The sequence below is a fragment of the Eucyclogobius newberryi genome, unplaced genomic scaffold (genome assembly GCF_026437365.1).
Source record: "Eucyclogobius newberryi isolate DKJ021-1_F unplaced genomic scaffold, fEucNew1.0.hap1 SCAF_17, whole genome shotgun sequence".
NCBI lineage: Eukaryota > Metazoa > Chordata > Actinopteri > Gobiiformes > Gobiidae > Eucyclogobius > Eucyclogobius newberryi.
The window spans coordinates 3,665,245-3,689,410 of NW_027315801.1; the positions used below are offsets into that span (position 1 = coordinate 3,665,245).

General features: G+C 40.0%; 1 protein-coding gene across 2 annotated transcripts in view; it reads right to left on the reverse strand.

The window, feature by feature from the left end:
- Positions 1-3,039: 3,039 nt before the first annotated feature.
- Positions 3,040-24,166, reverse strand: part of LOC140362631 (DNA (cytosine-5)-methyltransferase 3B-like) — a 44,953-nt gene continuing 23,826 nt past the window's right edge. For both annotated transcript variants that reach the window (XM_072448752.1, XM_072448751.1), the window contains exons 6-20: positions 23,780-23,938; positions 23,505-23,612; positions 20,487-20,628; positions 19,594-19,716; positions 19,475-19,519; positions 19,307-19,386; positions 17,877-17,989; positions 12,602-12,785; positions 10,857-10,941; positions 10,629-10,774; positions 10,401-10,491; positions 9,477-9,625; positions 5,148-5,303; positions 4,367-4,485; positions 3,040-3,202 (exon numbers count right to left, since the gene is read on the reverse strand). In XM_072448752.1, the coding sequence (XP_072304853.1) occupies positions 3,061-3,202; positions 4,367-4,485; positions 5,148-5,303; positions 9,477-9,625; positions 10,401-10,491; positions 10,629-10,774; positions 10,857-10,941; positions 12,602-12,785; positions 17,877-17,989; positions 19,307-19,386; positions 19,475-19,519; positions 19,594-19,716; positions 20,487-20,628; positions 23,505-23,612; positions 23,780-23,938 (1,842 nt within the window). In that variant the 3' untranslated portion in view covers positions 3,040-3,060. The remainder of the gene's footprint in view (positions 3,203-4,366; positions 4,486-5,147; positions 5,304-9,476; positions 9,626-10,400; positions 10,492-10,628; positions 10,775-10,856; positions 10,942-12,601; positions 12,786-17,876; positions 17,990-19,306; positions 19,387-19,474; positions 19,520-19,593; positions 19,717-20,486; positions 20,629-23,504; positions 23,613-23,779; positions 23,939-24,166) is intronic.

Here is a 24,166-nt window from a genome sequence, read left to right on the forward strand (position 1 = left end):
GTTGTAAGTTTACTCCAGTTAAGACCAACATCGTTTTGGTTTTACTGAGTTCTTGCAGGTCATTATTGATTAGATGTTTTAAGACACATTGTATTTACTTGTAAATGGTTCTGATATAAAATGTTCCAGATTTCCCTTTACCTCAGCCATACATGGCCTCCTCGTGATGGGGCATATCTGGTGGCGTACATGAGGCATCCGGTGCAGATGCCCACACCACCTTAGCTGCATCCTCTTGAAGTGAAGCAGCAGCGGCTCTACTCCGAGCTCCACGTGTGACCAAGCTCTGCATCCTATTTCTGACCTGCCACCCTGCGGAGGAAGGTTTGACCACTTGTATCAAGGGTCCTGTCCTTTAGATCGACTGGTAAATTGAGGGCTTTGTCTTTCGACTCTTCTCCTTCATCAGTCTGATACAATGATTATTACAGACGCAACTGTATGAGTGACAGGCGCCAAGTCCAAGTCTAGGTCCTATTCAGTGGTAGGATTGTTGATTTTAGATGAAAATAAATTGGGATTTTATAACGATGTTTAGGATTGGGTTTACAATTTAGACCCATTCGGATCATTTACATTTGGTAAAATTGTAAGATTAAGGTTTTAGAACTAGTCTGCAGCCGTCTAAACTACAGGGTTAGCTGAAGAAAAGTCAAGCTGGTGCAGTTCTACACGGCCATCATTGAGTCCATCCTCACCTCCTCCATCACCGTGTGGAACGCTCGAGCCACATCCAGGGACAAACAGAGACTACAGCGCATTGTGAGCTCTGCTGAGAAGGTGATCGGCTGCAGACTTCATCTCTGCAGGACCTGTACGTCTCCAGGACTCTGGGACGAGCAGGTCGGATCACAGCCGACCCTTCACACCCTGGACATGGACTATTTGAGCCACTCCCCTCAAGCAGGAGGCCACTCCCCTCAGGCAGGAGGCCACTCCCCTCAGGCAGGAGGCCACTCCCCTCAGGCAGGAGGCTAGAATCTCTCGCCACAAGAACAGTTTCTTTCCCTCTGCCGTTGGACTCATGATCACTTCCTAAACTCTGTCACTTTAACCATCATTTAATCACTCATTGCACTGTTCACTTTCTGCACTACATATGTAAACTCAACTGTAGATTTTTGTACATATTAAGTCTATTTTTTATTTTTATTCCTATTTTTTTTATCTTCTAGCTTTGTGTTCTTTTTAACCCATAGCAGATTTAAATTGTTTCTCTTTTGACTTATTCATTGTTTTAAGATAAGATATTCCTTTATTGTCCCACATGGGGAAATTTCATTGATGCAACGCCGGTAGATCCAGAGGTAGATACAGAAGAAAAGAACAGATCACTTATAGGAAGTTTGAAACACACTCAGTAGAAGATCTCTTATGTTGCACTGAATCACCAAAACAAGTTCCTGTTTGTGAATTTAGTTAATTGACAAAGGCAATAAACTTTTTCTAATTCTGATTTTGTTAGTAAGTGGTTTCCCCTCCATAAAAAGTCAGGACCTTTATCATTTCCTTGAACATTCCATTATCTTAAAAATAAAATGCTGCCACAGTGATGTCCAAAGCGTCGTCCCAAATCCTGGTCCATTAAACTGTCACTCCCAAAACTCAATCCATTTTATTGTAATTGTGTCACATTGAACAGATCTCCTTCTTTAAAACATGAAATATTTAGAAATAGAATACCAGTTTTTTCTTTATAAAAATAGTAATAAAGGCAATAATCCTACTTTAAGTTTGAGACTAATCAAACAAACGACAAATAATTTCCAAAATGTTTTTATTGACTACAAATTATACATTGTTTGCTATATAAAAAGATACAAAAACATGTATATTTTTCAAAACTAACAATTCAACAGAAGTATAAAAATAAAACATCTGTTCTCATGGAATGTATTAGCTAAATGCTAAAAGCTAAAAGAACTTACACAAAAGTTCTTGTAATAAAAACTACAAACGAACGCACACATTCAAACTAAAACAAACTCTATAGATTATAATTTTCTATCATTATACGTTTGAAAAAAGTCAGTGTTGATATTTCTTTTTAAAGAATATGCGCACGACATGTAGCAACTTAGCACAGTGAAGCATGTAAACAATCACTTTTTGGTATAGAACGACACTAAAACAGTCAATAAAATGTTTGTGCGCTTAACGTTAGAATAAAAACAACCGCGGTTAAAACCTTGCTGAACGTACAGTACAAACGCGATATAAAAACAAGATCCAGTGATTTAAAAAAAAAAAAAACTAGAGACATTTACAAAAGCTTTGGTCTGAGGTAATGCCCGTGTTTTTTGTCCTTGTTTACGTCAGGGGGAAAGACAAAATCGACCCGCGGATTCAAACTGTGAATACATCATTCAACTTCTTTATCTTGGCACTTGAAATAACCGATAGTATTGAGTAAAGTTTACAGAAGATTATCGCTCGAAAAGCTGTGTAAAATGTTCTAAAGGCTTTTTTTACTCAAGACTTTTAGCCGTGCATCTTGCGTCACTCGTAAACGACGGCAGTAGGATCCACGTAGTGTTTCGCAGTAAAAACTAAAGTACTCAAAACTAAATGAGTTTCTTTTTTATTCAAGTATGATGTATAAAACTCTTGGGATGTATTTTCCGGACTATAAGTTGCACCTCTTTTCATAGTTTAGGCCAGAGTGCGACTTATACTTATATACTTATACTCCGGAGCGACTCATATGTGATATTATTTGTTATTTTCACACTTGCAACCGCATTTAGTCCGGTGCAACTTATGTCTTTTTTCTTCTCTATTATGCATTTTTTGGCTGGTGCGACTTATACTCCAGAAAATACGGTACTATAAAGTTAACTCTGTCTATAACAATCCTACAACTACTTCAAAGTTAAAAACAAGAAAAAAAGCAAGTAAACTTCCCATTTGTCCAGTTTCAACATTTTTTCTAAAAACAGCTCTTTAAAAAGGATAAAAAATATTTTGGCAGTTCAAGTAACAAATAAAACTTTACACGCTTAAAAGAAAAAGCCTACATGATAAAAACTGGTCTTAAAACACGTTGGGCGGTGACCGTGTCTATTCACAGGCGAAGTAGTCTTTGAGGGGTGCAAACAGATGCCGTATGACGGGGACGCTCCAGGACCGGCCCAGGAGCTTCTGCCGAGCGCCGCGGCCCATGTTGGACACGTCTGTGTAGTGGACCGGGAAGCCGAAGATCCTGCAGCACCAGGGACAGCAGTTACAGATGTTTACTTTCATTTAAAAAATCCTTTAAAAATAGTGAAAATTGTACATTTATTTCACAAAATAATCTAACATGTCTAAATTATAGGATGGATTGAAGGCTGAATTCTGTGATTTAAGTCAGCACTTTCACTTTATTGATGAAGAGCATTTTTAATTTTAAACTTTAATCTCTGTATTGTATTGTTTAGTTTGTCTTTTACATTGGCTCTGATCCTCTTCGGTGGAATTTAGAGCCAAAAAGCAGGACTAAAGAGACAAAAGGGATAAAAAGGGAAACAGAACCACAAAGAAATGGTGTCGCTCTCCCTTATGTCTCAGGACTGTCAGAAAAACTGAACAGAAATTTTAGGCAACACAAAATTCCTGTTCATTTTAAACGAGGCAAGAGTTTAGGACTAAAACTGGTTCACTTTAAGGACAAGATGCCGAGACAAAAACAGAGCAATGTAGAGTATTCAGTCCAATCCAGTGAAGAAAGTTGTAAAGAGTGTTACAGGTGAGATTAAAAAGCCACTACACAAGAGGCTTTATCAGCACAAAAGACACTGGAGTTCAGGACCACAGAGCGCCGTGCATCTGCATCTTAAAACCACAAAACACTCTTGAGGTGAATATTCTAAGCAGGAGAAAAGATGGTTTGAAAGAAGAGTCAATGAGGCTATTTTTGTTAAAAAAAATAATTTAAGAAAGGTTTAAGATTCAAACTCACGGTCGTTTATATTAGTGTCTTGAAACCCTGGAACCCCAGGGCATTCTCATGCTAATCAGGTACTCAGTGAGGGGCCAAAGTCAGGTTACAATAGGATCTTGATAGCCCATTAAAGGGCTGGAAAAAAAGAAGAGTAGTCTCAAGTGAAACCAAAACCACCCTTTATCAGGAGGCCCCGCCCAGTGGGCAGGGCCTACACAGAGTGTTACCAGACTCGATCCACAGACTGAGAATGACTCTTGGATGAGTCCAGGTGATTCAACAATAGATAATAAACATCATCATTTGTAATATATTGACTAAAAGTATTATTATATGATGTGTATTAAGAGTATTTTTCATCATTTGGCTGTTTTTTGGCTTCTAAAAAGACAAAAGCGAGTTGTCCACAATAAACACGTACATTAGTTTGTAAAGTGGTTTTACCTCTCGAGCTCAGTGCACCACAGAATGTCCTCCTTCCCGTTCATCAGGACAGGAAAGTGCTGGTCTTTGCCTTGTTTGATGGAGTTGGAGCGAGTGGTGATTGTGCGCACTTTCCCAAACTGTCAAGAAAAAATATTATAATTAAAAAGAGGAGACCACAAAATCATTCAAACAAACCTCAAACAAGCAGAAAAATCTCTTATTGAGAATTAGTTCTATGACAGTTTGAACTAATCCATTTTGACTTTATTCAATTACAGATATTTTTATTGCCACATTTTATAATCATCAGCATTATTGTGACATTTGTTTTGAGTATAATCCCTTTACGATCATTAGTTACTAGGACTGTAAACGACCGAAGAAATTCTTGGACTAAAAGGGAGCAAAGAATTTCCATAATCTGACACAAAATGGACTCAAAACATCATAAAAACTGCGCAAGTTCAATAACAACTTTGTAAATGAAAAAATGCCAAGAAACTGCACCAAAAAGTAATAAAAATGAACCCGTCACTCCAAAATGTCCATCTATTTCACTCCCTTTCAAATTTTTCACATTCAACTTTTCACAAAATAAATTTGAGAACACTTTTTTTTGTCTTTCTTTTTTTTAAACACGTCATCAAATGTCAAGATCTTCACAATCATTTTGGGCTTCAGTATATCATGAGTACCAAAGTCACTCACACCGGCTTCAGCGTCCCATTTTCACCAGTCTCTTTCCACTCAAACCCTCTCTGGTTCTCTGTTTTTTCTGTCAATGATGTTGTGTGGTCACCTTAGCGACCCTTCCGTGCTCCAGACAGTCCTGCAGCTCCAGTTTGTCCATCCCAGAGGCGCACAGGGGCCGCTTCATGCCCGGCAGGTTTCCCCAGAAGTATCTGGCTCTGTGGGCCGCCGAGACCTCGATGGCATCGATCATCACCGGGTTACACTGCACGCACAATAAACACATTATAAACACATTATACTGCTATTAACACATTATACTGCTATAAACACATTATAAACACATTATACTGCTGTAAACACATTATACTGCTATAAACACATAAACACATTATACTGCTGTAAACACATTATAAACACATTATACTGCTATAAACACATTAAACACATTATACTGCTATAAACACATTATAAACACATTATACTGCTGTAAAAACACATTATACTGCTGTAAACACATTATAAACACATTGTACTGCTGTAAACACATTATAAACACATTATACTGCTGTAAACACATTAAACACATACTGCTGTAAACACATTATAAACACATTATACTGCTATAAACACATTATAAACACATTATGCTGCTGTAAACACATTATTAACACATTATACTGCTATAAACACATTATAAACACATTATACTGCTGTAAACACATTATTAACACATTATATTGCTATAAACACATTATAAACACATTATACTGCTATTAACACATTATACTGCTATAAACACATTATACTGCTGTAAACACATTATTAACACATTATGCTGCTGTAAACACATTATTAACACATACTGCTGTAAACACATTATTAACACATTATACTGCTGTAAACACATTATAAACACATTATACTGCTATAAACACATTATAAACACATTATGCTGCTGTAAACACATTATTAACACATTATACTGCTGTAAACACATTATAAACATATTATACTGCTATAAACACATTATAAACACATTATACTGCTGTAAACACATTATTAACACATTATATTGCTATAAACACATTATACTGCTATTAACACATTATACTGCTATAAACACATAAACACATTATACTGCTGTAAACACATTATAAACACATTATACTGCTGTAAACACATTATAAACACATTATACTGCTGTAAACACATTATAAACATATTATACTGCTGTAAACACATTATAAACACATTATACTGCTGTAAACACATTATTAACACATTATACTGCTGTAAACACATTATTAACACATTACACTGCTATAAACACATTATAAACACATTATGCTGCTGTAAACACATTATTAACACATTATACTGCTGTAAACACATTATAAACATATTATACTGCTATAAACACATTATAAACACATTATACTGCTGTAAACACATTATTAACACATTATATTGCTATAAACACATTATACTGCTATTAACACATTATACTGCTATAAACACATTATAAACACATTATACTGCTGTAAACACATTATAAACACATTATACTGCTATAAACACATAAACACATTATACTGCTATAAACACATTATAAACACATTATACTGCTGTAAACACATTATAAACACATTATACTGCTATAAACACATTATACTGCTATAAACACATTATAAACACATTATACTGCTGTAAACACATTATAAACACATTATACTGCTATAAACACATAAACACATTATACTGCTGTAAACACATTATAAACACATTATACTGCTATAAACACATTATAAACACATTATACTGCTGTAAACACATTATAAACACATTATGCTGCTGTAAACACATTATAAACACATTATACTGCTGTAAATACATTAAACACATTATACTGCTGTAAACACATTATAAACACATTATACTGCTATAAACACATTATAAACACATTATACTGCTATAAACACATTATAAACACATTATGCTGCTATAAACACATTATAAACACATTATACTGCTGTAAAAACACATTATACTGCTGTAAACACATTATACTACTGTAAACACATTATAAACACATTATACTGCTGTAAACACATTATAAACACATTATACTGCTGTAAAAACACATTATACTGCTGTAAACACATTATAAACACATACTGCTGTAAACACATTATAAACACATTATACTGCTGTAAACACATTATAAACACATACTGCTGTAAACACATTATAAACACATTATACTGCTGTAAACACATTATAAACACATTATACTGCTATAAACACATTATAAACACATTATGCTGCTATAAACACATTTTAAACACATTATACTGCTGTAAACACATTATAAACACATTATACTGCTGTAAAAACACATTATACTACTGTAAACACATTATACTACTGTAAACACATTATAAACACATTATACTGCTGTAAACACATTATAAACACATTATACTGCTGTAAAAACACATTATACTACTGTAAACACATTATACTACTGTAAACACATTATAAACACATTATACTGCTGTAAACACATTATAAACACATTATACTGCTGTAAACACATTATAAACACATTATACTGCTGTAAAAACACATTATACTGCTGTAAACACATTATAAACACATACTGCTGTAAACACATTATAAACACATTATACTGCTGTAAACACATTATACTGCTGTAAACACATTATAAACACATTATACTGCTGTAAACACATTATAAACACATTATACTGCTATAAACACATTATAAACACATTATGCTGCTATAAACACATTTTAAACACATACTGCTGTAAACACATTATAAACACATTATACTGCTGTAAAAACACATTATACTACTGTAAACACATTATACTACTGTAAACACATTATAAACACATTATACTGCTGTAAACACATTATAAACACATTATACTGCTGTAAAAACACATTATACTACTGTAAACACATTATACTACTGTAAACACATTATAAACACATTATACTGCTGTAAACACATTATAAACACATTATACTGCTGTAAACACATTATAAACACATTATACTGCTGTAAAAACACATTATACTGCTGTAAACACATTATAAACACATACTGCTGTAAACACATTATAAACACATTATACTGCTGTAAACACATTAAACACATACTGCTGTAAACACATTATAAACACATTATACTGCTGTAAACACATTATAAACACATTATACTGCTATAAACACATTATAAACACATTATACTGCTGTAAACACATTATAAACACATTATACTGCTATAAACACATTATAAACATGAGGGCTGAGGTTGAAGGATGGCGGTGGGACAATCTGCGAGCCGTAGGCGGCGCTCGCAAAAAGTACTTGCAAAATTACTAGCGCCGTAGTACTTTTCGCTTGCGCCGCCTACGGTGCTCGCACGGTGATGGCGGCCCGCCGTGCTAAAACCCCTCAGAGAACACTGTAATAGTCCATTAGTGAAGGTGGTTCATCTGAGTCCAGAACAAGTGGATTTGGAATAATGTATACTTTCTTCTTAAACTAAAGCATGTAAATTCAACTGTACATTTTGTGTACATAGTAAGCCTATTGTTGTTTTTATCCTATAGCAGATTCAAATTGTTTTTCTTTTTGACTTGTACAGGTCGTTTTATCATTGTTCAATGTTTTATGTTGCATTGAGTCACCAAAGCTCCACTGTTTGTGAATTCTGTTCATTGACAATGGCAATAAACCTTTTCTGATCTTGATATCATTAATGTCACTTTTGTATTTACATATAAAGCATCACACTCACAGCACACGACATTACACTGTTGAATACCCAATCTGTAATTTGACAACAGAACTCAATTAATAGTTAATTTAACTTGTTAAAAAGATTCAATTTAAAAACACAATTCAATTAAACTATCTGTATCTGTCCTCAAATGCTTTGCAGTGATTTCCGGCTCATAAATGTATTGTGATGCCATCAAATAAAAGTCTCCAATATAAATAGTCAATATATTACAGATGTTTATTAAGCCCTTTGTCCATTCAGAGTAACTATAGTAAAAGATGAGAGAACTTGAGTTGCTTAAGCTTAGCCACTTGTTTTGTTTTTTACAGTGTACTAGTCTATGTATTATTTGCTACTGCTGCTATTGCTACTGCCTAAAAATATTTTGTTAGTTATTTTGTTAAACCTTCTGTATTTTACCATGAAATATTTCCCGTGCGAGTAAATACAGCCAGATTCAAGCATTTCACAGGAAACCGCTTCGCTTTAAACGTCAGAGCCTCGTTTTCATTTCCTCGTCACGTGACAAAGTGAACGTCTACATTATATTTGAGTATTAGAAGTAATCCACGTCTTTCCTAAAACGGCGTTGCAGTTCAGGGCGTCACAGCGACTCACCTCTAAGAAGCGGGAGATGTCCCGTTTGTCGTTGACGCCCATGGCAACCACGTTCTCGAACATCCAGAAGAACGGCCGATCCTCTCCTTCTTTGGGCTTGGCCTCGCTGAGCAGACGGTAAAACTCGAAGAACAGCCTCCCAGTGCCTTCTGCGCTCACAAAAACACAACACACACTAGATGGTACTTACAGCGCCCCCTGCAGGTTGGACCACTCACTGAACTAAAACGCAGTTAGAGATAAATGTATTTTGAATGCTAACGATTACAAAAATGTCTTCACAGAATGGCAAATTGTTTAGGTTTATAATTTCACTTCCTGTTTGTAATTGATGACATCACACTAGGAAATTACTCAGCAAACACCGGGACAAAAAACCCGTCACTATTATTTTTATTCAACCCAAAAAAGAGCGACTTTATTTTGTTGAATCAATGTTTAGAGGGTCAAAAAAGTTGTTTATTTGCGTAAATAATGTATACAATTTGACTGGAACGAGCATCCCTAGTGTGGTGTCACTTCCTGTCATTGTCAAAAGATTTTTCAACATTTTCTCCACAAATACTTGCTCGAATGTTGTAAAACTAAAACATACTCAAACACCAAATAAAGTCAAAATTCACTGAGATGAGTTTATAGGCACTTTTCATGAGTAAAGTTAACAAACATTAGCATGCTAACGCCGTACTTCCTGTTTGTTGTTTTTTTGCGTAGAATATAACGTTTGATATTTTGATGCAGAGAAAGCGCCGTGGTCTGATTCTCAACCCGAATAGATGCTTTTACGACACATCTGTACTGGGGAAAAACTGATTTGACTTTCATACGTGCCAAAAAATGCGTACGTGAATGTCTTTTTCACGTTTCAAAAATGTAAACATCCGGTGTAGCGCCTTCAAGTGGTGTTTATGGCTTCGTGCTCACCATATAGGCCCTTTCTCGCCGGGTTGACAATAGACAAGTCGTTGCACGGACTTCCTCCAATCACCAAGTCAAAAGGCCCCCATTCCAGGAGCTGAAACACAACAGCGCCATCTAGTGTTAGCGCACCACACTTCCTGCATTTCCCCCCTTCGGACATAAACCTCTCGAATCAACATTTATCTTTACGCATACACTCAAACGTATTCTCTCTTTTGCGGGATGTCATACGTTTTTCTTGGAGATTTCGCGGACATCGTGGACGTAGTGGATTTTTCCTTCATGTCGGACCACGCCCACCGAGATGGAGTCTTCGCACACCTCCGAGGCGATGTACTGGTCCACTTTGAAACCCAGGTCCCGGAGCACCAAATACCCTAAGTGGACAGTCAAAAAGTCCAGAATGAAACTAACTAACGAGAAGAGGGGGACCGCTCGAGGTCGCCTTTGTTCACAAACCTGTCGCGATGCCGTCGAACAGCGACAGGACTCGAATGGGCCTCCTCTGCTCGGCTGGGACTGCGGGGAAGATCTTTGGCTTCTCCTGGAAAGTAGAAGGAGACGTTGGAATACAATGTACATTACTAGTTACTAGGGGTGTCACGGTATCAGATTTTAGTGTTACATCATTTAGAGATTATTCATGATTGAGACTGTGACCGAACAACAGCGACATTTTCAGTCATTTTCTTTCATTCCCACGTTTCTATTTCTCATGTTTGTGACCAGCTTTATGAAACTGAACTTGCTGAATGACAAAATGAAGTTAATTATTCACATTTTGGTCTAATCTTTGGATAGATTGGTCTAGAAAATACCTAATTTCGCTTCCAAATAGAGCTGGGTTTCGATTCAAATTTCAAGAATCGATTCGATTCCGATTTTTACGTTTCAAAATCGTTTTTTTCCGATTACTCAGATCCCATCCGATTGGATCCGGGGGTTAATGTTATTAAAAATGAAAAATGTATTTGAACCGTTTCCTTCACTTCATGACTGTGTAGAGAAGCAACATATTCAAACTAGTATTATATCAATATTAAACAGCAAATCTTACAAGTATTGGTAGTTACTGATGGAAGACTGATGAAAAGGTTAAGGGTCAATCTACCTTCAAGAAAGATAATCCAGGAGTCCTGAATCATCTTTCTTGAAGGTAGATTGAAGTTCACTGAGGGAAATGTAGAAAAGAATTTTAATAAAAAATAAATAAAATAATAATCAAAAAATTGATCTTTGGACGTACAAATCGATAATCGGTCATTAATATGCAAATCGATTAAAAATCGGAAAATCGATTATTTCAACCCAGCTCTACTTCCAAAACTGTCCAGATAATTATTGTATTGTATAGTTATAGTGCTAAAACTGAATTAACTTATATTTCAATATTACTGTCCCGTGAATAAACGAGACAACTACTTTTATCGTGGACAAATTGTATCGTGGAACTGTTTTCCTTCTGCATTTAATGTCACTGTCCATATTTCCTTTGTTGTATGGGATGAATGTGTCGATACTGACGAACACCTTTACTTTTCTTGCACATACTGTATATTTACTTGTATATTATATTAGTTAATACGAATTGATCTTTGTGTTGTTCGCGCTCGTCGCTGTGTAACTGGGTAAACGATGAGCCAAAGTGTGGAGCCCATTCATTTGTGTTATACTTAAAACCAAGAAGTATGCATTTAAAATCATGTGATTAGAGTTATCGCGAGAAAAATACATATTAATGAGATTGTATGAGCGACAAACTAAATGTGTTGCATTTATAAGGTTCTCTTTTCGTCAGAAATGTGCCTTTTTATAATGAAAAAGTTATAAATGAGGCAGATTTTAATCATGATTTTCCTCATTCAGTCTGTTTTTAGGTTTGGTTCAATCTTGGTTTTGTCTCTTGTCTTTGTTTGAATATTTAATAAAGACACTGAGTACATTTGTTTCAAAATACAACTGAAATGATCATGTCAAAAGTGCATTCAAATATCACAATAACGATATTACAATACTCGCAATTATTTCCAAAATAAATTAAAATAAATAAAATAAATAATTAACAATCTATAAAATAACAGTAAATTATAAATAAATTCATATTCACTGTGAATATGGTCTGTTGCATTGTTTTAGAGCCTTTATGCAGAGGACGTCTGGAGTAAAGCAAAATGTTTACGTGATTTCAACATCTCAAAACTTACAAATTCCTGTCCGTTGTCATTGGCGAAAAACTCCTGCAGCTTCAGGTTCCAGTCGTGTCTCCGTTTGAGGACTCCGTAGGACTGCAGAGGCTGGCACATGTAGCACATCCAGGGGTCCAGGTGCCGCGCGCTGTCCGACGCACCGGGGTCCACCAGAATGTCCAGGCAGTCCACACAGAAACACCTGCAACACCAGAGTGCACTTTATTATACAAGTTAACAAGGAATTCAAAATGTCAGTGACCAAGGTGATATTTGTTACCCAAATTGTGACTAAGTGTATTTGTACTTCTCTGACATGTTGGCTTTACTACAGGAGAGGATTAGCATAAACTGGGGAGAGAGTGAGGTAGATACATTTGGCAAATGAGCAGAGTGAGGAATCAAACCTAACCTGGTCAGCCAGATGAACATAATATTTGTTTCACAAACTCTTTGAGAAACCATTCAGCTGTTCAGTCCGGCAGCTGTGGGCCTGACCAATCACAGCGCAGGATTTTAGTTTGGTCAGAAGTCAAAAGGACGAAGCCAAACAGGAACATGGCAACGCCGACACAGGTACTTTCAGCTATTTTAGTAGATTTATGGACAATTAAATTTTTGAAAACATGCATATTGAAGTATATTATTTCTCTGGATTTAATTTAGATTTCTCGGGTTGTTCCTGTTGTGACTTTTTGACCAATCAGATTCAAATATTCATCATGACGTTACGCCTCATCCCGACTGGGAGCTGGTCCAGACTGACTGGACTCAAGTCAGACTGAGGCACATATCAATCTGGCAGAGCCAGGTTGAATCAAACTCACAAGGCACAATGTGCAGGGCTCTAAACCTTACTCTTAAATGTGGTGAAAATGAGGATTATTCTGTCCTTTCTGCTCCACAATGTGCTGTTTATCTGCACGAGCTCGTTCACAACTGTCACTGCCACTGTGAGGCTCCTTTTTAAAGGAATGTTTGGCCTGTGGCTTTATTGGACAGTGCAGTGCAGTGTGAAAGAGATGAGAGAGGGAAATTAAACTGCACATGGACCCTGGCACAGGTGCCATCCACTCAGCCACCGAGCAGCACGGAATGTCACAGAACAAAATTCAGCTCACTTGTAAAATGAATATGTTAAAAGTTTAAATGTGAATGTTTTCAGTCTGTCCTGGGAGTTTAGCTGATAAAAATACTTTTTTATAAGATAAGATAAGATATTCCTTTATTGTCCCACATGGGGAAATTTCATTGGTGCAACGCAGGTAGATACAGAGGTAGATCCAGAAGAACAGATCACTTATAGGAAGTCTGAAAAACACTTTCAGTAGAAGATCTCCTATAAAAAAAAAGAAAAAAAAAAACTCCCATAGACAAATAAATAAATACCATTGCATGCGATCACGACAGTAATTGCACATGAATATGTCACGACAGCACATAGATTGCACATGAACTTCACAGTAATTGCACATATGACAGAATTGCACATGGTTAGGTCAGTATTGCGAGTGTTCAGGACTAACAGTGTTTGTTATAAAGTCTGACAGCAGCAGGAAGGAAAGACCTGCGAAACCTTTCCCTCACACAGCGAGGGTGGATCAGTCTCTCACTGAAGCTGCTCTCCAGAGCGGACAGAGAGTCCTGCAGGGGGTGACACTCATGGTCCAGCATAGATGTGAATCTAGCCAGGACCCTCCTGTCCCCCACCTCCTGCACCGAGTCCAGAGCACAGCCCAGGACGGAGCTGGACTTCTTGATGACTCTGTCCAGCCTCTTCCTCTCCCTCTCTGTGATGCTGCTGCTCCAGCAGGCCACACCATACAGGAGGGCTGATGCCACCACAGAGTCGTAGAAGGTCTTCAGGAGTGGCCCTGTCACTCCTGAAGACCTGAGTCTCCTCAGGAGGTAGAGCCGACTCTGGCTCTTCCTGTACAGTGCGTCTGTGTTAGTCCAGTCCAGTTTGTGGTTCAGATGAACACCCAGGTACTTGTACGAGTCACTCGCTCAATGTCCCGTCCCTGGATGTTCACTGGTGAGGGGGCAGTGGGGTGGCGTCTGCGGAAATCCACCACCATCTCCTTGGTCTTCCCCGCGTTGATGAGGAGGTGGTTCCGCTGACACCAGTCCACAAAGTCCTGCGCCAGTCGCCTGTACTCCGCGTCATCGTCGTCCGTGAGGAGTCCGATGATGGCAGAGTCATCAGAGAACTTCTGCAGGACACAGCTGTCCGTGTCATGTCTGAAGTCTGCAGTGTAAAGGGTGAAGAGAAAGGGCGCGAGGACAGTGCCCTGGGGCGCCCCCACACTGCAGGTCCGAGTGTCAGACACACAGTTCCGGGCTCTCACAAACTGGGGTCGGTCTGTGAGGTAGTCCAGGATCCACTCTGCCAGGTCATACTCCACACCAGCCGTCTCCAGCTTGTCCCTCAGGAGCAGCGGCTGGATGGTGTTGAAGGCGCTGGAAAGATCGAAGAACAGAATCCTCACAGAGCTGCCAGGCTTTTCCAGGTGAGAGAGAGAGCGGTGCAGCAGGGAGATGACGGCGTCCTCCACTCCGATGCCAGGCCGATATGCAAACTGCAGCGGGTCCATGGCTGAGCTCACGGTGGAGCGGAGGTGGTCCAGGACTAGCCGCTCCAGTGTCTTCATCAGGTGGGACGTGAGAGCCACCGGCCTGAAGCTGTTGAGGTCTTTGGGGCGTGGTGTCTTAGGCACAGGTACCAGACAGGAGGTCTTCCAGACCTGTGGTACCACCCTCAGCTTCAGGCTCATGTTGAAGACATGCTCCATAACTCCACACAGTTCATCTGCGCAGGACTTAAGGAGCCTGGGGCTGATGCCATCAGGTCCTGCTGCCTTCCTCACTTTAATCCTCTTCAGCTCACTCCTCACCTGTGCTGCTGTGACAGTCAGTGGTTGGCAGGGGGACCGTGTGCTGGGGGGATGGGTGAGTCCAGGCGAAGTGGGGAGCTGATGGTCCGGGGCAGATAAGCGAAGAGGAACAGATGCAGGGCATTGTCCAGCTGTGGAAGAGGGAGCATGCAGGTGTGCAGGGGGAGGGGCGGGTGACCGATCAAACCTCAAGAGCATTTAAATCATTCACCCACTGTAGATCCCCCTCTGTCTGGGCAGGGGGGATTTTGAAGCCCGAGATGGTTTTCAGGCTCCTCCACACTCCCTGAATGTTCTTCTGCTGCAGCTGCTCCTCCATCCTCCTCTTGTAGCCGGCCTCAGCCTGCCTGATCTTCCTCCTCAGCTCCTTCTGCACAGTTCTCAGCTCCTCCTTGTTCCCTGACCTGAAGGCTCTCTTCTTCTCCTTCAGCAGAGCCTTCAGTTCACGGTTAATCCATGGCTTGTTGTTTGGAAAACACTGCACCTTCCGGGAGGGAACAATGTTCTCAAAACAGAAGTTGATGTAGTCCGTGATGCACTCTGTGATGGTGTTGATGTCCTCCCCATGTGGGTCATAAAGCTCAGTCCAGACAGTGGTGCTGAAGCAGTCCCTCAGAGTCTCCTCGCTCTCAGCAGACCACATCATCACCTCACGGGACACCACAGGCTGCCTGCGCACAATGGGTTCATACACAGGCCTCAGATGTACAAGGTTGTGGTCCGAGCTGCCCAGGGGAGGGAGGGGGGAAGAGGAATAAGCCTCCTTGGTGTTGGAAAAAAACAAGTCCAATGTTCTATTGTTCCTGGTGGGGCAGGTAACATACTGGGTGTATGTTGGTAGAACAGAAGAGGGAGAAGCGTGGTTAAAGTCACCAGAGACGAGGAAGAGAGCCTGTGGATGCTGTGTTTGCAGCCTACAAGTGCAGGAGAGCAGTGCTTCACAAGCATTTTCAGCATTGGCAGACGGGGCCACATAGACTGCGATCAAAATCACATGTGAGAACTCCCGTGGAAGATAATATGGCCTCATGCCAATAGCCAATAGTTCAATATCCCTGTTACATAGCCGCTCCCTCACTGTGCAGTGTTCGGGTTTGGACCAGCTCGTGTTCACATACACCGCCAGACCTCCACCTCTTTTCTTCAAGCATTCTCTCGTTCTGTCCGCCCGCAGCAGATGAAAATTGTCCAAACCCATTTCTGCTGTTAACCAGGTCTCTGTGAAAATCAAGACGCTGCTGTCCCTATAAATCCTCTGGGACCGCATGAGGCTCGCTATTTCCGTCATTTTATTTTGAAGGGACCTTACGTTACCCATGACTACGGCGGGAACCGACTTCCTGTTTCCTCCTCTCTTCTCTCGGAGTTTACGTCCAGCCCGTCTGCCTCGTTGCGTTTTCCTTAGGATGTCCGCCGGGATAATGTGACGATCTCCGGGTAAGACGACTGTTCTCCGCAGTTTCATGAGTTCCTCCTTTGTGTAAACGCGGTACGGCGCCGGCCGGGGGGCGGGGCCGGAGCTGGGGGGCGGGGCCGGAGCCGGGGGACTCAGAGCCAAGACACATCACAACGACACGACGAAAACACTCAATCCAGCCGAATAAAGTCAAAACAAGTAAATTTAAAGCAATTCCAGTGCGTGTCCCGATCGTTCGTGAAGTTCCTCTTTCATATAAACGTGTAAATAAACGTGTACCGACGACACGCCGTACTTTAGCGGCGGCTGGAGGGCGGGGGGGGGCTGGGCTGGTGGGCTCGCTCGGAGCTAGCTCACATCACAACACAACGAAAAACGCTCAAATCCAGCCGAAAAAAGTCAAAAACGGTTGAATTAAAAACGATTCCAGCGCGTGTCCCTATCGTACAGTAAAATAGAAAAAATATACTAACTATATTTACAAAATATAGGAGATAAAGCACAATAAGTGTGAGAAAAAAGAGAGAGCGTTTACACCGGGCTGCCAGCTGTACCAGCGCCTTATGACGTAGTTATTGTGTAAATACTGATGTCTAATTTTTGTTTTCTTGTTTTGGTAACTATTCTTCTGCTGGTCAGATGCATGTACGTGACAAAAAGAATTTCCCCTTGAGGAAACATAAAAGTCATTCTTAAAGCATTTTGAGAGCCAGTTTTGCCAATAATTACAATAATTACATTTGGTGTAGAATTAAAACCATGTTGTGTAGAAAAGTAACTCAATCTGCTATTCATACATTTAGAAACAATTACTAAACTGTAGCTAAAAAAAAAGAAATAAATAATGTCAAGAAAACACCTGAAAGCACTTGTATCAATACCAAATAGTGTTAAATTGCATTGATAGATTGTGCTGAACAGTTGTGTAGAGGTGTGAATATCAAAGTTATAAAAGGGCTGAAAGAGTAAATGGAGTTGTGACCTGCAGCAGTTGGCGTTCCCACACAGGAGCACCTCGCGGCCTCCACAGCAGACGGTGCAGTACGACTGGTACCCGTCATCGTCATACATGTACGACATCTCCAGGTAGTTATCCTGTTACACAAACCAGCACCACGCACACATACGCTTTAGTCAATATTACTGTTGTATTAAACCACTTAAACATGCCAACAAACATCACAAATATCAACTTAAGATGGGATTGTTCTACATCAGAGACATTTTGTTCTACATTGTGTAACATCCTTATCTCCTCAGAGCTTTAAACTGCTGTGACTTCCCTTACATCAAACAAGTTTTGATTTGCAACCAAACCGGAATGCTCATACTTGAAGCCAACTGAAGCAAGGTGCTTGGCAGTTTCCTACATTCCCCAAATGCATTTTGGTCTAAAACAATCTCATGGTTGCATGACAGACGAGACGTCAACTGTCGCTTGGCAAAAAGAGAAAAAAAGTATGTTTAAGTAAGTTTGTGTTCAAAGTCAAAAATAACAGAGGTTTTTGTGGAATTTATGTTTCCGTCTCGTTTTTATTGAACATTACCTTAACTTTAATTGGCGAATTAAAATGGATAGGATGTGCTTCATTTTAGATATTGAAAAGGCCAGGACCAGGTTTTGATCCATAAAGGAAGCGAAGACTTTCAGATTGACCAGTTAACTCCGCCCAAATCACTTAATAATAATAATAATAATACATTTATCACACAGCTTTGGTTGGAAGCAATCTTATTTTGTAAAAATGATTATTATTATTAAAAAAATATTCAGTTGTAGTCATCTGGAAATTGTTTAATTTACTATGGAACACTCTTATTGACACTCTGGTCAAATGAGGGATTAAAGACTTTAAAATTATTATTTTTTGTATTTATTTTTTAATTATTATTTTTATCATTATTAATAAATCATATATTTATTAAAGGGATTTCCTCTTCCTCTTCCACTACCACTACCACAATCAATGTCAGATAAAGGACACATAAGGCTACAAAAAGCACATATACTTCATATCACTGGAGGAAAAAATCTAGCTTGCCATTTTCACCAGAAAAGTGACATTGTGCCACGTTAAACAAGTCCACACCATTCAAGTCCAAAACCTTCTCATTTCCACAGAGATGTTTTGGTTTTGGCTGGAATCTTCCACAGTACGGCCTGGATCCCATCTTTACCCTTGCAGACAAGTGGTGGTGCCTCCCCTCCAGTTCAAACACTCTGCTGACATTCAAGAGGCTGCTAAGAACTCCCTTTTTGAGTTTGTTGAAAAGCGTGCGCATGATTCCCATTATTTCATTACGGCTCACTTTTAAATACAATGATGACCAGTAACGAGTTTTCCATTTACTCCGCACAGAACTGGTTCACGACCAGCAACCCGGGCCCACGTTTCTGCAGAGTGCGCTCACCTTGCATGTTTGGCACAGGCCTCCTTCAAAGAGCGGGTGGAAGGTCGCTGCTCTCATCCTCCCACACGAGAGACAGAACTCTGACAAGACAAAAAACACCCACACGATCCGTAAATCTACAGCTTCAGGTCGCGGAGTGCACGAGTCAGTCTGTAAGACGAGCTCTACCTTCAATACTGCGTTTGTTCTTCAGGACTTCATTCACTATTTGTTCTGCAATTCAAACTCTTGCTTTAGTCAGAAAACGCTAACAAAACCGGTGATATTCGTGCAAAGTGGACGTGTACCTCTGCTGTAGGACTCCTCCGGGGCCGCTTTGGTCTTACACAGACCCAGTTTGGGGCGCTTGGTGCTGGGGGGGACTTCGGGGAGAGAGACGTCCAGGACGTGGTGGTGGAGGGCATTGCTGTCTGGAAATGCAACGCAATTAGAAACGTTTGGCTTTATTTGTCAGAGCTACAACACAACAACAAGGGTTATTGAAAGAAAGAAGAGTTCAGATCAGTAAAAAAAAAATGTATTGAATCTATCAAAGCTAAAACAATAAACTGGAGAAAGATATAACAATAATTATTATTATTATCAAAAACTTGTGGATGGTGATTTTATCAGAATGCCTGGCCAGGTCCGCTCTATGTAGAAGTACGACACGTGGCCCATTCTTCAGTGCAACAGAAAGTCAACATACATTTGACTGCCCCAGAGATGAGGAGCTCCACAGTGAACACACAGTCAATTTCCCATTAGTGTATGTCATAAACCGGCCTTTATCATGCGTTCATACTGGTCTAAGATTAACGAGGTACTGCAGATTTTTTACTTCATCATCCCTGTGAAATTCAGAACTATGTTCCTGGTCCTCAGGACTCCGGGGCTGGACCGACATTATAATTGACATTCGAAAATGCAAATTAAATTCTGACTAAATGGAACAAATATGCTGGACTACAAATGTCAGCCTACTTATTCAGTTTGTATATATACAAACCGAATAAGTAGTATATATACATAAATTTACATCTGTCCTGCCTTAAATCATATTCAAATAAGAGTTTAAAGTCTATGGCATAAATGAATGCATTATGTATAAAAATGTATTTGCGTGACCACAGCAGACTTTGACGTGGCTGATTCTGCTGAGCTCCACTGAGTCAGGATCAAGTGTAAACACTGTGAGCACCTGCGTTGTGGGTGGGTTTCAGCCCCTCTTCTCCTTTGGGCAGGAAGCCCCCGTTGCCCCAGTCTAGCATGGGCTTGATCTGCTCCTCTGGACCGTCCGACTCACAGGGAGGAAAGGTCTTCTCGGCGCGCACACCGGCCATCTGTCCAGGAAAACCATTAAACCATTACAAGATCGAGAGTTACATGTAACCGAGAGATCGAGAGATCGAGAGAGAGAGATAGAGAGAGAGATAGATATATATCTATCTTGGACAAGCTTGGCGGGCCGGATTTGGCCCGCGGGCCGTAGTTTGCCCACCCCTGATCTAGGGTCAAAGGTGTGACTTTTGTTATTACTACTTGAACTGCGCATGTGCGAAGGGAACCGATTCATCTTGACATCCCAAGTTGTTTCTCTAAAATTCCCAGATAGTTGATACAGAGATGAGTTTTGCTGCAACGACAGAGCAGAGGATCACAGCGTATGCCATCTTTATGAGGGCAGAAAATCAAATCAACTGGCATTCAGAATCAACCTTTAACAATTGATCTTTCCTTTTTTTTTACATCCATAGTTACAATGGTAAGAGACTTGAAGACAGTTTGCGCTGGTTTGAAGGTCGACACTTTATAAGGATAAGCTTGTTGTCAAATCAAATCAATTTATTTTGTTGTGACTGCGATCGACGCCCGAGGCTGAAATATGAGCAGCTGGTTCATGAGCGCGGATGTGTCTGCCATTAAACGTTTTCAAATATTATTTGTGTCGTTCTGAAGATGTGAATACACTGAACAATGGGATTCTTTGTAAAAAAAAACACGCCGTAATCATTCAATCAAGTTTTGTGTCTTTTTTTTGCTCCACTGACGCATTTAAAGACACGTTCTAGCAAAGTTCACTGGATTGCCAAAATATCGTCGGATTAGTGTCATCGGCGTGTTTCTTTTTGTCAATAGAGCTCCCCCTATAGATGACATCATGCAGTCACCAACTTTAGAAAACACTCCAAATTAAAAGAGTTTCTAATTCAGTGACAGACTGCTTGCTTTTGATTTTTAACGTTTTTTTACGGTCCCGAGACATGTACACCGAGGGAAACGTTACAGCCACTGCAGGATACGGTTGAGACTGATGTGGTTTAACCGAAGCGTTCAGAGGGTATTTTCCCCACGTCATCCGGAGGTGTAAAAACATGCAGCGCCGCGCGAGGTGCCAAGGACAGAGCGGTTCACGGGGAGTGCACTCGAGCGCGTTGACACAACAAACGCCGTCTCTACCGTCTGTCTTTCACTGCGAGGGTTAGAAAATACTCCGGACGCCTCGTAGTGACGACAAACAACGGATAACGTGTAAAAGATCTCGAGACATGTCGAGACCGTGCGTAAACTAGGAGCTTCTGATGATACACTACGCCAACAATGTTATGTAACGCCGACAGAAATGTGTTAAAAGGGCACGGATGATACAAAATGGACTTTGTTTTCTCGTTTTTTTTAGCCTCGTTCCCTCATCAGAAATGTACCTGGAGGAGCGTTTAGCGTCATTCACACCGGTTCGATGAATCCTGGTTCGAAACGAGCATCAACCGGTGTTTGGTCGCGGCTCTGAGAAACTTCCCTCCAGTTTTTTTAAGTCCATAAATAATTTCCCGACTCGTTCTGTGAATTTCTCCCGTCTGATCGCGACGTAACTGCCACGTGAGACCAGGAAGTAAACGGGCCAACCTGACACGCGCTAAAATGTTTATATCAAACTGGGGGAGCTAAAAAGTCACTCAAAAGCATTTTTAAATACTATCGTATTTTCCGGACTGTACAATAAGTCGCACCTTTTTTCATAGTTTTGGCCGGAGTGCGACTTATACTTGTATATACTTGTATACTTATACTCCGGAGTTTGTTATTTTCACACTATCGCAACCTTATTTCATCCTCCAGTGTAACTTATATATGTTTTTTTCTTCTCTATTATGCATTTTTTGGCTGGTGCGACTTATACGTGACTTATAGTCCGGAAAATACGGTAATAACGATAAAAATAATAACAGCTAGTAGTACGATATCGATCTGATACGACACAAGTTTTATAGTGCGTTGACTCTTATTATATACAGTTTTTATAGCTTTTTTTTAACATTATTTTTGCTCTACCTCAGCTTGAACTGCGCTGTAGGTAAATAAATGTGTAGATTAAGTAAATACATCAAAAATGTACGAAAATGTAATTAAAAAATGCTCGTTTTTCCCCCCCCTTTCTTTCGTTTCTTCAATGAACATACATTTTTAAGTATTGATGGTTTAGCGTGAGGATTGCTGTACGTTGTGGCAGTATCGATATATATTGATATTTGGTATTGATCCACCCCTAGCTGAGGTTTAATCAGACAAATTTGAAATGTCAAATTAAATCACAAAAACTGCAGCAATATCACCTTTGACTGTACTCTTAGTTTACAACAATCACTTTTTTATTTGTATTTTGACTATAAATTATATCAAATGTTGCATATAGAGTCAAAACAACATTCACAGCATCTAAATTCTGATATTTTGCACATAACAGTGGCACACAGTTCTGATTGATCGTCATTGGGATAATCAATAGAGTGTAGCACAATTGTACTTACTTATTTATTTTGGTGTGAAAGTGTTTTTCTGACAGGAAAGAAGACAACCCGCTTTATTTTGTGTCCCCTGAAGGCACCGCACAAGTAAAAACAAGTTCACCTTCCTCATGGTTTACGATGGACAAACGGCAACTTTTCCCTCAACGACCACTTATGATTCGAGTTCAGAGCAATTTACAGAACATTTATCTTTATTTTAGCCATTCAGAAAACCCAACAGTGCATTTAAGAACTGAGAAAACTAAGAAATAGGATGCAACTCAGGATTTTAAGTGTCATTAGCGACAGGCAAAACAAGACGCCATCCTAAACCTAGCAAACTTATCAGTCCCATTACAAAATGCCATTAGGAAGCAAATGAAATAGAGTTTGCAGGTGAAAAATTAGGATGAATAAAGGGCATTTCTCACCTCCAGAGCTTGAAAGATGGCCCTGCGATAGGAGGCCAGCTTGGTGTATGAGGCCTGGCTGAAAAACTTGGGAAAGGCCGTGATCGAGTCCAATTTATCAGCTGAAACCTAAAAAAAAACAAAAACAGAAAGCAGTTTTACGTTACTACGCAGCTCTCGCACTATCACAAACACACGATCACTATGGATACCCATCGTGAATGTTTGCGTTATCGGTACGAGCTCGTTCTGGGCTCCTCGCTTCGCCCTCCGCTACTGCCCCGCCAGCTCCTCACCTCGGAGAACTTGCCGTCTCCAAACCACTGCAGCCACCTCATGCCGTGGCTGGCGTGGCGTTTCCCGGTGACCCGCCACGTCACCACGATCCCGGGCCACCACGAGAAGCCCTTGATCTTCCCCCAGACCAGCTCGCCGATGCCAAAGCCCTTGTTGTCCTGAAAATGGAACAGCAGAATGTCAATGCCTCAAACTGAGCAAAACCACATCAGTGAGTCTTCTCCTAGAGCTCAAAACACCTGGATCTACCCGATGAGGTCATGATGTGAGGCTACCCGTGACGACCTCTTCGTTTTTAAAGTCCACACACCTTCACCTTCACCTGATCATTTAAATGGTCAAATTGTCGATACAACAAAGTACTGTATATTGCTAAAACATGTTAA